The 14,949-nt window shown below is 44.5% G+C and overlaps 1 protein-coding gene across 1 annotated transcript in view; it reads right to left on the bottom strand.

Moving 5' to 3' along the window:
- The window catches only part of COL28A1 (collagen type XXVIII alpha 1 chain), a 142,661-nt gene that overhangs the window by 21,423 nt on the left and 106,289 nt on the right, over positions 1 to 14,949 (bottom strand). Inside the window, exons 28-31 of the mRNA XM_063933569.1 lie at positions 10,183 to 10,263; positions 3,072 to 3,107; positions 2,079 to 2,115; positions 630 to 1,187 (exon numbers count right to left, since the gene is read on the bottom strand). Coding sequence (XP_063789639.1) covers positions 630 to 1,187; positions 2,079 to 2,115; positions 3,072 to 3,107; positions 10,183 to 10,263 — 712 coding nt within the window. The remainder of the gene's footprint in view (positions 1 to 629; positions 1,188 to 2,078; positions 2,116 to 3,071; positions 3,108 to 10,182; positions 10,264 to 14,949) is intronic.

The raw sequence follows: 14,949 nt of genomic DNA on the forward strand, positions 1-14,949 counted from the left end.
TTTGTGACCCTAAATTATAAGCATAATCACTTCTGTCTTCTCTGTATAGCAAACAAATTTTTCCAGAAAGCCATCTTTTTCTTTTTTTTTTTTCTTTTTTTTTGCAAAGACAATGAAAATAAGCTGCTCTGGCTGGTCAAATACATGCATTATTGAAAAGTACAGATGGAAGCTAAGAAGAAAAAGCAGTGTGTATAATAAAAGCCGAAGGAGGGTTGTACAACCCAATACTATATAGGCATCTAAAGGGGGAATATTCCTGTTAGATTAACTGTTACTTTGGTTTACATAATAATCTAATGGAAGCATCCCATGGAGTATAAAATTGTCCAAACTCAAAGTCTTTGTAAAATCATTACAAATATAGATATTTAGGCCTAAATGTAATAGTCTGTGATTTGCAGGCACCATTTTGGTGATATAGTCGCTAGATATTAAAGGGCCAGTTTGTTTTAAGGCAAAAGCCAAACTGAAATTGTCTTAAAACTAATTGCCGCTATAAATGTAGTGGCTGAATAGCTGAAACGGCGCTGGTGACTGCAAATCACAGACTGTGACATTTGGGTCATAGGTGTAAAACATCTTTAACGCCAAGAAAAGTTCAGTATTAAATGAATGTACTCTTGTACCTGTGAGCGTGTTGAAGTCATCAATTAGGTACATGTGCTCTGCATCAGGGTCAGAAGCAATCAGATTTAGCTCCCTTATGAATTCCTGTTGTGTTGGATCTGTAGCGTTTACAATCCCAATGGCGTACATTTCTATATTGGCGGCTTGAGCCTCCCGGACAGCTATGTCCAGTTTCACAGCTTCTCTCTTGTCTGCCTGACCATCTGTGAGGACGATAGCTACTTTCCTGACACCATTCCTCGCGCCATAAAATCCTTCCTGCGTAGCTTTCCGTATGGCGGTTCCGGTGTAGGTTCCCTCTCCCATGTACAGCATCTTCCTGATAGCTTGCTTTACATCTTGCTGTGTAGTAAACCTGTTCAGGCCAAACTCTAGACGTACTTCTAAACTATACAGAACAAGTCCTATACGGGTGGCATTTCGACCTACTGTAACTCGGTCGACAAGATTTGTCACAAAGTCTTTGATTATTTCAAAGTTTTCTGGTCCGACACTCTCAGAACTGTCTATTACCAGCACAAGTTCCATGGGTATCTCTTTACATTTAACACCACAACCTATGGGGAACAAATATATACATTCATTCAAAGCTTAAAGGTTCCATTTAGGCACTGTATGTATTTCAGGTACTTTACTATCACTCTAGTCTATATTACAAACTAGCTGTTCTACCCATTTTTCGCATGGGAGTTTCTGAATTTCACAGTTGTACATATAAATGAGAGTTAAAAATTTGACACATCTATAGACATGTAAATGTGAGACGTCTTAATGCAAGTAAATATTAATCCATTGTTCTTGGCGTTACCCGAGGAGCACCTGTTGCAGATACGGTAAAAAGTGACAGGACCATTTTTGTAGTTTATTACATTCTACACAGTGGAGGTGTAATCCAAATTTTAATCTGATTGTCTGTTTGGGCATTATCGTTCATGCAACGCAAGCCACGCATCGGTAATGACATCATTATGTCAACCCCCTTTTCATCCCCTTATGGGAGGTTTATTAAAATTCTAATTACGTAGTTTTCATATTTCCCACCTGAAGAAAACGTATGTTTAATTTCAGCTTCCAAACATATCAGGAAGTAAAATAATTAGTGATGAGTCAGTCAGTCAGTCAGTGGGGGCTTTCGCATATATATATATATATATATATATAAACACACTCGCCTCTTACCAAAGGGTAAAGTTAAAGTCCGACATGCACAAGCACTCATAGGTGAGTGTGTCAGTCAGTGAGTGAGGGCTTTAGCATTTATATATATATAATATATATATATATATATATATAGATTAAAACACTACCCCATACAGGCTATTGAAGGGTACTGCATGTCATTGCAAAATGAATTTTATTTTATTAATAATGTATCAGTTAAGCCTATTTTGGAGCTCGTTTTAATCAGAATAGACCTAATGTAATCATGAAGCAATGTTATTACTTACCACAAATCTCTTTTATCATCTTAATGATATCTTCTCTCTATAGGATTTTCAAAACATGATTGTTTTAATACTTATACTTTAAATTGCTACAATAAATATATCTGCAGACAAATTTGTTTTTTTAAAAAGTTGTAAAAATAAATTCACTCTGTTTCATTATTTCACTTCTAGGGTCATTTTATATGGGGACAATTATTAGATTAAGGGTAAATATATGATATTTAGTAGAAGAGAACAATTGTAAAGATTAATAACATGATACATATGTGTTTGTACATAGAATGTTTTGTTTTTTTATTAAGAAATATACTTCTAGGGTCTGTTTAGGAACTATGGAGACGGAAAAAACATGTTTTGTGAATTTTTGTCTGTCTGTTACGACATCACGCAAAAACTACTGGATGAATTTCGATCGCATTTTCACTATTGTACAGCTTAGTGACATAGAAAGAAACTGAGGTATGTATGATCTCTATGTGACATCAGGGAGAAGAGCAAATAATGAAAAACCTGAAGGAAATACTGTAAATATTGTTACAAAGAAATTATGTGATCAATGTGTACAATATAAAACATACATCACAATAATAAATGGCACTACTGTCTTTTTAATATTAGTTCTTCTGAACAAGAACAGATATCATGCCAGCGAAGCCATGGGCAAATGCTGCTATTAAATAAATGTATTCAACGTGTTTAAAGGGCCCCCTAATGTCAACTACTTTTTGTTAATTTGAGAAGGAATATTTTAATATTAACCATGTGTAGGATGTTGTTCTCTGCTCTTAGCTTTATTATATTGTAAAATAGTCCATGCAGAATTCATCATCGTAGCACTTCTAAGCATGGTCTGTTATTCTGTGATTTTTGGAAATATCAGTGACTGATGGAAATAAATGTACACAATGGACAGCTAATGTATATTAGGCACCTAATGGATCTCTGTCATGCTTATTCAGTGTTTTTGTCATCAAATATTAATTGTAGACTTACTGTTAATCCCGCTTCTCCTTTAAATCCGGCTCTACCCTGTGATGAATTAAAAGAACACAAACAGAAATATGTCAACTCACATGATGGTAGATATGGTCAAAATCTGACTGGGGTCAGTCTAGTTTTTATCAAACGAGCTGTAAAGTGTCAATCTGCATGTGTGTATAATAGTCTAACTGCTCTGCTTGAGCAACATGTGATTTGGCCTGCCTGGTGACAGATCGGTTCTAGTCAGTATGGTCCACCATGTATGTGGTTAGCATGTGATCTCTAACATCTGCTGTTAGCAATGCTGTATGTTTCATTCAGTATTCCTGGATTGGAACATGTTCATTGAGTGTTGGAAATGATGTCTAATGGAAAGAGAACGGAGGACATTTTATATGGCTGTAGTGACATAAAATTCTGAATAGCAGGCTGAATGAAGCAGCTGGAGAAGTGGTAGTATCCATGGTAACGATGGGCCTATGAGGTGACTGAGGAGTCTGGTGATGGGAGGGGCTTAGGCCTTATAAGGAGAGGACTGATTAGGTTCTCCCTCCCTTTTTCCTCAGTGAAAATTGAACAGTGAAGTGCTCTGCATTTGTTGTACTGTATTGTGTATTATTTGTTATTTTGTGGTGTTTTTCTTCTCATTTCCTTTCCATCTTTACTAATCTTTAAGCTTTTCATCCTCCTTTTATTCTTGAACTTTCTCTTATTTATCTTTCCTATCTTTTAACATGCCGAGGCCCAGTCGTGCTGTGCGTCCCCCTGTTCGTTTTATCGACAGTGGGGTAAGGGATGCTGCTGGCTTAGTGTCAGGTAGTGGGCAGCAGAGGTCAGTACAGACAAGAAGTCAGGTTAGAAATAATGTGGGGAATGTCGCCACCAGGGGTCGGGCTCGACCGCCTGTGAGGCTTTTGGCGGGCAAAGGTGCGTCACGCAGAGGCCGGGTCAGTAGCGAGTCTGTGACACGAGCTGCTGTTGGGAGTGACAATTCTAGAAACTTCTCAAAGGAACCAGTTTCCGTGAATAACATGTCGCGAAGTGTGGGAGCTATGGGGGAGTCGTCGAGCGGGGTGTTAAGGAGAATATTAACATCCCGAGGTGTTACCTCAGGAGTTCATGTGCCGGAGGTACGCCGCGGTCGCCCCGTGGGCCCGCGGGGGTCCGTGGATGCCAGAGGTGGTCGAAGAAGTTCGATTCTTAATAGAGGTGAGCACATTGGGAGATGTACAAGATTTCATGAGTCGGTGCAAGGAGAGGGGGCACCCAATAGTGGCATTACAATGGGATCGGTTAGTGATATAAACAACAGCGCTGACACGGTTGTAGCGGGACAGGGCGCGAGCACATTTGGGTATTAGTAATGCGGGAAGACAGCTTGTAAGGCCCTCCACGGGTAATATTAGGAGTAAAAAAGGAACAGGGGAGCTACGTGGTATGAGGGGCACAGTACCGGGGAGATCTGATGCTCATGCGGTATGCTTGGGAGGTAATGGAGCTGGATTCAATTCGTCTGAGGTAGCGTCTATATGCACCTCGGTTATATCAGCGCTGGTCCCGGTGCTGAATGCCAATAATGCTGAAAGGAATTTTTTGTGGGGGCAGAATCCTGCCGATTTGCAGAGGGATGGAGTTGATGAATCAGGGGCGGCTGTTTTACAGGCCAGATCGGGTGGAGGTAATAGGGGCAATATGAATGTTAGTGAATTTTTGGTAGATGTTTCTCCTTGCTTTTCTACAGAGGAGTCCCTTGCAGCACCTGAGGTGCAGGACGATTCTGGGGAATCAGCTGCGGTGGTAGAATCTGCCCTGGACGAGGGTGGTCTTTATGGTGAGTCGATGGTGCACCCTGCAGCGCGCCAGAATGATTCAGCGGTAGGGTCAGGTAACAGGGGAGCAGTCACAGATAAAGTATGTGGTAAAAAAGCGTCAAAAAAGCGTAAGCATAGGCGCAGAGGGCACAGGGACTCATCTACTTCTTCCTCTGAGTCCACGGGTTCATGTGATAGCAGATGCAGGGGTTGCAAGGGAAAAAATAAAAGGAGGCGCAGACATAGTAGCTCCAGTATGTCCTCGGAGGAGGGTCCTGAGGATTCTTTGCAATGCGCTAATACTGCAGTGTTGAGAGGAGTTCGACCTAGAATTAGGGAGCGTATTAGACTAGGAAAATTCGTTAATATATTTGCTTTAACCAGCAAAGGGAGAAAAGCATTAGAAGAGGCGAAAAAGAAATCAGGTATAGGTGAGGAGGCTTATAAGTCTTACTCTAACTGGCAGAAGGGCATGCTTATCTTTGCAGCCTGTTATTTGGAATACAGGCCTCAGGAGCACATGAACATTATTAAATATATGTATTTGCTACACGAATTGGCCAGATCCTGGCGCGGGACAGCTTGGAGGTCCTATGATGAGGAATTTCGTAGAAAACAAAATGGGAAGGAGATTATGGATTTTGGTAAAAAAGATGTGGAGATTTTTGTAGATGTTACCCAGCCTCTTAAGAGTGGTTTAGAGGGTCTGGTGGACAAACAAGGTAATTCCAGCAATAAATGGTTGTTGGGTAAGAATCGGGCAGGCAAGTGCTATGCCTTCAATAATAGTCAATGTACCCTAGGGTTCAAGTGTCGTTTTCGTCATGCTTGTATCCGCTGTGAAGGAACACATCCCATAAAAAACTGCCAGCAAACAGTTAGTGGAAGAGGTAGTTGGCAAAAGCAGGATCAACGAATCCCAGCCGCGGCAGTGTCCAAGTAAGGCAATTGCTTCAGTTAAGTTAACAGGTTTACAATTAACGTGGGGCTTGCAGTTTACAGTTTAGTTGCCCTCCTTTGCCTTATTTAATTTTTCACAGTTGGGGTTGTTCTTAAAAAGATTTCAGGTTAATTCCGATTAATTTAGCATTCATCATTTCCAGTAGCATGTTTTAGGGAGATTGTTCTCTGCCCCATGGCAAAAAATTTTGGGTGGAAAGGGGTCTCACTAGTAACTTGCGTTAAGCATGTTCCGGGCATTGGAAACGAAGTGGCAGAGGCGCTATCGCGTTCTAGTGTCACAGGTTTAGGGTGCTAGCTCCGGATGCGAAGGTATCTGGTGACCCTTGCCCGTTTTATGCCTGGCAGGTTATTCGCCCGGATTGGAGGGATTAGCTTTTCGAGCCCTGGCTCCCTCCACTCTTCGAGGGTACAAAAATGCCATGGGAGAGTGGGAAAGATATGTGCGCCTGCATCAAGATCAAGGTAAGACCGATTACGCAATGTTATTGGATTAGGTGTGGGAATGTTTTAGAGCAGGCAGACCAAGAGGGTTCGTAACACGTTTACTGTCTGCTCTTTCTTATTTCTTGAGACTTTATGGCCGGCATGATTTTACTAAATCTTTCTTTCGAGCAAAGATTTTTAAAGGTTGGACTCGACTTATGTCCCCTGTACAAGATGCACGTAGACCAAGAACTATTTCAATATTGCGGCGCATGGCGGTCGTGTTGCAGGATGTCTGTGCATCGGATTACGAAACACTTTTATTTACATTGTGTTTCGTCATGGCCTTTTTTGGGGCCTTTAGAGTCAGTGAACTGGTGGCTGCTTCGAAATCAGCAAGGTCACCTATGCTTCGTGAACACGTGTCATTGGAAGAGGGAAGCTTATGGTGCAAAGTACAACGTTCCAAAACGGACCAATGGGGCAAAGGTTGTTGGGTTGTTTTGAATTGTGTTAATAACATAGAGATTTGTCCTGTGTCTTTGGCGAGGATTTATTCGAAGACAAGGTCTGATGTGCCAGGTCCATGGTTGCAGCATTTGGATGGTATGCCGGTGACTCAATTTCAATTTAGACGGGTGATGGAACGTTGTATTTGCGCGATGGGTTTGCTGGTATCGAGATATGGTACCCATTCGTTTCGAATAGGTGCGGCGACAACAGCAGCTGCGGAAGGCTGTTCGAACGGGAAAATTAGAGCCTTGGGAAGGTGGAAGTCTGATGTATTTCGGAAATATATCAGGTTTTGACCTGTTTTTTAAAAAAAAAAAAAAAAAAGAAAGAAAATCAGACTTGAGGTTTCAGCCACTCGCCATATTTGGGGGTCTTGAGGAATTTTTTATCCTGTCAGGTGCCTTAAGCCTGGGGGATTCAAACCCGCCTGGCAGGTGTGTTTTTCGCATCTCGTCAAGTCTGATCCCCCCCCCCCCCCTTATCTAACTCCCTTTGTAAAAGGAGAGCAATTCTCTTAAAAAAATAATCACATTAGAGGCCAAATTAAAATATGTAAAAAAAAAAAAAAAAAAAATGTTAAACCATTTTAGCAAGATTTTAAAGGGATGTTTTTGGGGTAATATTGTTGCAAGATTTTGTTTTAGGGGTTTTTTGTTCAATAAGATTTGTGAATGCTTTTGTATTTTCAGATTTGCGCTTGGATGGGTGTCCGATTTGGATCATGGGGCACTCATACATTTATTATGGTGAAAGGTCTGGTGTTGAGTGCCTTCAGTCCCCGGAAGCTAATCTGGTCAGATGGATTGGAGTGAGGGGACTTCGGTGGGAGCAAGTCATCCCGCTTTTTTGGCAGCAAGTGGAGAGGTCGGGATACCCCCTGAGGGTGGTGTTCCATGTTGCTGGGAATGATCTGACCAGGAGGTCTGGTTTAGATCTTCGGAAAACCATAGTTAGGGATGTAGTTAGTCTTCAGAACAGGTTGTGTTTTTTGAGTGTAGGTTGGTCGGAGATAATCCCTCGTTTAGTGTGGAGGGGTGCAGACAGACCCGCTGCCATTGAGTTGATCCGGCGCCGGATCAATTCTGTGGTTGGCAGAGCTGTTAGCGAGAATTGGGGGTTTGTGGTCCCACATCCCTCAATTTCAGTTTCTGCTCCTCATCTTTATATGGCCGATGGTGTCCATCTGAATTTGAGGGGCATTGAAATTTTTATGGGTGATTTGTGGTTAGCAATTTTTTCTCAGGATTTTTATTGATAGGTTGAGGGGTTTTAGGAATAGTTAAGGTTAGTTGTAAGGTAGAGGTATGGTGGCGGGGTTTCGTTGAAACTGTGGCGGGTTGGGACGGCCTTAAATTGTGGCTGTAATTTAAAGAGTTTTATAGGTGCTCAGGAGATGTGAAGGTGGTGGAGTTTGATACATTACGGGGCCGGAGTTCCATCGGACCAGGTGGGCTTCGGTCTCCGGTGGAGTTTGTACACACCTGAGCACCTTTGGGTTGAAGTTGGGGAATACCTTGAGTGGAGAGTTGGCCACGGTATTCCCGATAAGGAGAAAGAACACAAGGGGTGGCAAATGGCCCATGGTGGCCCCTTGTGATGAGTGGGGGGCTGGGCTGAAATTGGGCCCCTTAAGAGCCTCCCCTTGGGATGTATGGGGGCTGGGCTGAAATTGGGCCCTTAATAACCCCCATTTGTTATGCGATGGAGGCCGGGCTGAAGTTGGGCCCTTGCCTCCTCTTGTGTTGTTATCAGCCACAGTTAAAAGGGTAGAATAAATAGGGACATTTAAATAGGCCGTCCCTCCTTGCCACCATACCATTTGGTTAATAAAAGCTGACAATTTTATTGGCAAACATATCCTGGTGTCAGTGTCAGTTATTTATTTATGGATGTTGGGGTATGCGCATGAATGAAGAACAGTCTATGATAGACATTTTAAGAGAACGGAGGACATTTTATATGGCTGTAGTGACATAAAATTCTGAATAGCAGGCTGAATGAAGCAGCTGGAGAAGTGGTAGTATCCATGGTAACGATGGGCCTATGAGGTGACTGAGGAGTCTGGTGATGGGAGGGGCTTAGGCCTTATAAGGAGAGGACTGATTAGGTTCTCCCTCCCTTTTTCCTCAGTGAAAATTGACCCACCCACCCGCCCTTGAGGAGTTTATTATTGGTGTCGGCTTGGCGGGTTGGGACGGCCTTAAATTGTGGCTGTAATTTAAAGAGTTTTATAGGTGCTCAGGAGATGTGAAGGTGGTGGAGTTTGATACATTACGGGGCCGGAGTTCCATCGGACCAGGTGGGCTTCGGTCTCCGGTGGAGTTTGTACACACCTGAGCACCTTTGGGTTGAAGTTGGGGAATACCTTGAGTGGAGAGTTGGCCACGGTATTCCCGATAAGGAGAAAGAACACAAGGGGTGGCAAATGGCCCATGGTGGCCCCTTGTGATGAGTGGGGGGCTGGGCTGAAATTGGGCCCCTTAAGAGCCTCCCCTTGGGATGTATGGGGGCTGGGCTGAAATTGGGCCCTTAATAACCCCCATTTGTTATGCGATGGAGGCCGGGCTGAAGTTGGGCCCTTGCCTCCTCTTGTGTTGTTATCAGCCACAGTTAAAAGGGTAGAATAAATAGGGACATTTAAATAGGCCGTCCCTCCTTGCCACCATACCATTTGGTTAATAAAAGCTGACAATTTTATTGGCAAACATATCCTGGTGTCAGTGTCAGTTATTTATTTATGGATGTTGGGGTATGCGCATGAATGAAGAACAGTCTATGATAGACATTTTAAGAGGCATTGTGTGCCTGAGATCTCACTCCCATTATTTCACTTATACTGTAACTCTGGATGCAAAGTCCTATCCTGCTCTATTACAAGCTTATAAAAAGTTACCTTATATAACACATTCATGGTTTATACTATACCAAGTATAGAGACGAGAACATTAACTGTTCCACAAAATGTTTGTCTTATTCCACACTGGCTGGGGTAAATCTACTAAGAACAGAGTTCTATTTAAGACGGGATGTTGCCCAAAGCAACCAATCAGAATCTACTTCTCATTTATCTAGCACCTTCTAGAATATAATACCTGTAATCTGATTGGTTGCTATGGGCAACATCCCATCTTAAATAGAACTCCCATCTTAGAAAATTTACCCTGCTGTGTAATTTTGCATGTATTGTGGAAGAATTTATATTTAATTGACTCCCCCCTACCATTTATGTCCCAGAATTCCCAGTTCTACCCCAGTCACACCAGTAAGCAGGGAGCCAATTAAAAACAGCATGTGAATGATTTTATTGGTGGAGTTTTGCACCTTTGTGAAATGGCCTGCTGTGCTTGGAAATCACATTCATCCAAAACGTAAGCTTTGCTCATCTCTGCTCAATAGGTTACAAGACGTCTTACCGTTTCGCCAGTTGCACCGGGTTCTCCATTATCACCTATATCTCCCTTTCTTCCTCTTTCACCAGCAGATCCACGATCACCCTGAAAAGCAAAATATATTTCCATTTCCTGACTCATATAAATGAAAGCTCCTATACCTGGAACTGTGTACACCTTCATAGTCCTTCAGAAGTCGCTCACTCTCACACACACATAATCAGTGACTTCTACTGATAAATGCAATGCCTCGTGGATCAACAGACATATTTCTACAGTATTTACCATTTTATATTTTAAAAATAATCAGATCAAATCTTAGTCATTACTGTAGAATTTTCATTCAGTATACACAGGGGTATATTCAATTCATCGAACTGCGCCACACGTTTTCTGGTGAAATGTGTTTTCGGTGCATTCGGTCGAAAAATATTACTTTCGGTTTCGACTTTGCGCAGGTATCCAATTAGCAACGACTTAACGCCCACTTCAACAGCCGTACATGGGGTGGTGCCAAATATCGCTATATAAAAGCTTGTTTCTCTAACGTCCTAAGTGGATGCTGGGGACTCCGTAAGGACCATGGGGAATAGCGGCTCCGCAGGAGACTGGGCACATCTAAAGAAAGCTTTAGGACTATCTGGTGTGCACTGGCTCCTCCCCCTATGACCCTCCTCCAAGCCTCAGTTAGATCTCTGTGCCCGAACGAGAAGGGTGCACACTAGGGGCTCTCCTGAGCTTCTTAGTGAAAGTTTTAGTTTAGGTTTTTTATTTTCAGTGAGACCTGCTGGCAACAGGCTCACTGCATCGAGGGACTAAGGGGAGAAGAAGCGAACTCACCTGCGTGCAGAGTGGATTGGGCTTCTTAGGCTACTGGACATTAGCTCCAGAGGGACGATCACAGGCCCAGCTTGGATGGGTCCCAGAGCCGCGCCGCCGGCCCCCTTACAGAGCCAGAAGGCAGAAGAGGTCCGGAAAATCGGCGGCAGAAGACGTCCTGTCTTCAACAAGGTAGCGCACAGCACTGCAGCTGTGCGCCATTGCTCTCAGCACACTTCACACTTCGGTCACTGAGGGTGCAGGGCGCTGGGGGGGGGCGCCCTGAGACGCAATAAAAACACCTTGGATGGCAAAAAATGCATCACATTTCTCTGACGTCCTAGTGGATGCTGGGGACTCCGTCAGGACCATGGGGATATAGCGGCTCCGCAGGAGACAGGGCACAATAATAAAAGCTTTAGGATCAGGTGGTGTGCACTGGCTCCTCCCCCTATGACCCTCCTCCAAGCCTCAGTTAGATTTTTGTGCCCGACGAGAAGGGTGCAATCTAGGTGGCTCTCCTGAGCTGCTTAGAATAAAAGTTTAAGTTAGGTTTTTTATTTTCAGTGAGTCCTGCTGGCAACAGGCTCACTGCTACGAGGGACTTAGGGGAGAGAAGAAAACTCACCTGCGTGCAGGATGGATTTGCTTCTTAGGCTACTGGACACCATTAGCTCCAGAGGGAGTCGGAACACAGGTCTCACCCTGGGGTTCGTCCCGGAGCCGTGCCGCCGACCCCCCTTGCAGATGCCGAAGTTGAAGAGGTCCAGAGAAACAGGCGGCAGAAGACTTTCAGTCTTCATAAGGTAGCGCACAGCACTGCAGCTGTGCGCCATTGTTGTCAGCACACTTCACCAACAGTCACCAACTGTCACTGAGGGTGCAGGGCGCTGGGGGGGGCGCCCTGGGCAGCAATGTATAATACCTTTTTATGGCTAAAATACATCACATATAGCCCTTGAGGCTATATGGATGTATTTAACCCCTGCCAGATCTCACAAACTCCGGGAGAAGAGCCCTCCGAAAAGGGGGCGGGGCCTATTCTCCTCAGCACACGGCGCCATTTTCCTGCTCAGCTCTGCTGTGAGGAAGGCTCCCAGGCTCTCCCCTGCACTGCACTACAGAAACAGGGTTAAAACAGAGAGGGGGGGCACTTATTTGGCGATATGATTACATATATAAAAATGCTATAAGGGAAAACACTTGTATAAGGGGTTGTCCCTGTATAATTATAGCGTTTTTGGTGTGTGCTGGCAAACTCTCCCTCTGTCTCCCCAAAGGGCTAGTGGGGTCCTGTCCTCTGTCAGAGCATTCCCTGTGTGTGTGCTGTGTGTCGGTACGTGTGTGTCGACATGTAGGAGGACGATGTTGGTGAGGAGACGGAGCAAATTGCCTGTATTGGTGATGTCACTCTCTAGGGAGTCGACACTGGAATGGATGGCTTATTTAGGAATTACGTGATAATGTCAACACGCTGTAAGGTCGGTTGACGACATGAGACGGCCGGCAAACAAATTAGTACCTGTCCAGGCGTCTCAGACACCGTCAGGGGCTTGTAAAAACGCCCATTTACCTCAGTCGGTCGACACAGACACGGACACTGACTCCAGTGTCGACGGTGAAGAAACAAACGTATTTTCCTTTAGGGCCACACGTTTCATGTTAAGGGCAATGAAGGAGGTGTTACATATTTCTGATACTACAAGTACCACAAATAAGGGTATTATGTAGGGTGTGAATAAACTACTTATAGTTTTTCCTGAATCAGATAAATTAAATGAAGTGTGTGATGATACGTGGGTTTCCTCCGATAGAAAATTATTGGCGGTATACCCTTTCCCGCCAGAAGTTAGGGCGAGTTGGGAAACACACCTTAGGGTGAATAAGGCGCTCACACGCTTATAAAAACAAGTGGCGTTACCGTCTCCAGATACGGCAGCCCTCAAGGAGCCAGCTGATAGGAAGCTGAAAAAATATCCTAAAAGTATATACACATATACTGGTGTTATACTACGACCAGCAATCGCCTCAGCCTGGATGTGCAGCGCTGAGGGGGCTTGGTCGGATTTCCTGACTGAAAATATTGATACCCTTGACAGGGACAAGATTTTATTGACTATAGAGCATTTTAAGGATGCATTTCTATATATGCGAGATGCGCAGAGGGATATTTGCATTCTGGCATCAAGAGTAAATGTGATGTCCATATCTGCCAGACGACAGTGGTCAGGTGATGCAGATTCCAGACGGCACATGGAAGTATTGCCGTATAAAGGGGCGGTCCATCGGACCTGGTGGCCATGGCAACAGCTGAAAAATCCACCTTTTGTTACCCCAAGTCACATCTCAGCAGAAAAGGACACAGTCTTTTCAGTCTCAGTCCTTTCGTCCCCATAAGGGCAGGCGGGCAAAAGGGCCAGTCATATCTGCCCAGGGGTAGAGGAAAGGGAAGAAGACTGCAGCAGGCAGCCCATTCCCAGGAACAGAAGCCCTCCACAGCTTCTGCCAAGTCCGCAGCATGACGCTGGGGCCATACAAGCGGACTCAGGTGCGGTAGGGGGTCATCTCAAGAGTTTCAGCACGCAGTGGGCTCACTCACAAGTGGACTCCTGGATCCTACACGTAGTATCCCAGGTGTACATTGGAAATTCGAGACATCTCCCCCTCACAAGTTCCTGAAGTCTGCTTTACCAACGTCTCCCTCCGACAGGGAGGCAGTATTGGGAACAATTCACAGGCTGTATTCCCAGCAGGTGATAATCAAAGTACCCCTTCTACAATATATTGTGGTACTGAAGCCAGACGGCTAGGTGAGATCTGAAATATTTGAACACTTACATACAAGCGTTCAAATCAAGATGGAGTCACTCAGAGCAGTGATAGCGAACCAGGAAGAAGGGGACGATATGGTGTCACTGGATATCAGGGACGCTTACCTACATGTCCAAATTTGCCCTTCTCACCAAGGGTACCTCAGGTTCGTGGTACAGAACTGTCACTATCAGTTCAGACGCTGCCGTTTGGATTGTCCACGGCACCCCGGGTCTTTACCAAGGTAATGGCCGAAATGATGATTCTTCTTAAAAGAAATATGGACGCTTTCCTGATAAGGGCAAGGTCCAGAGAACAGTTGGAGGTCGGAGTAGCACTATCTTAAGTAGTTCTACGACAGCACGAGTGGATTCTAAATATTCCAAAATAGCAGTTTTTTCCGACGACACGTCTACTGTTCCTAGGGATGATTCTGGACACAGTCCAGAAAAGGATGTTTTCTCCCGGAGAAGAAAGCCAGGGAGTTATCCGAGCTAGTCAGGAACCTCCTAAAACCAGGAAAAGTATCAGTGCATCATTGCACAAGGATCCTGTGAAAAATGGTGGTTTCTTACAAAGCGATCCCATTCGGTAGATTTCACGCAAGAACCTTTACGTGGGATCTGCTGGAAAAATGGTCCGGATCGCATCTTCAGATGCATCAGCGGATAACCCTGTCTCCAAGGACAAGGGTGTTTCTTCTGCGGTGGCTGCAGAGTGCTCATCTATGAAAGGGCCGCAGATTCGGCATTCAGGACTGGGTCCTGGTGACCACGGATGCCAGCCTGAGTGGCTGGGGAGCAGTCACACAAGGAAAAAATTTCCAGAGAGTGTGATCGAGTCTGGAGACTTCTCTCCACATAAATATACTGGAGCTAAGGGCAATTTACAATGCTCTAAGCTTAGCAAGACCTCTGCTTCAAGGTCAGCCGTTATTGATCCAGTGGGACAACATCACGGCAGTCGCCCACGTAAACAGACAGGGCGGCACAAGAAGCAGGAGGGAAATGGCAGAAACTGCAAGGATTCTTCGCTGGGCGAAAAATCATGTGATAACACTCTCAGCAGTGTTCATTCCGGGAGTGGAAAACTGGGAAGCAGACTTCCTCAGCAGGCATGACCTCCACCCGGGAGAGTAGGGACTTCATCGGGAAGTCTTCC

The sequence above is a fragment of the Pseudophryne corroboree genome, chromosome 7 (genome assembly GCF_028390025.1).
Source record: "Pseudophryne corroboree isolate aPseCor3 chromosome 7, aPseCor3.hap2, whole genome shotgun sequence".
Taxonomy (NCBI): Eukaryota; Metazoa; Chordata; class Amphibia; order Anura; family Myobatrachidae; genus Pseudophryne; species Pseudophryne corroboree.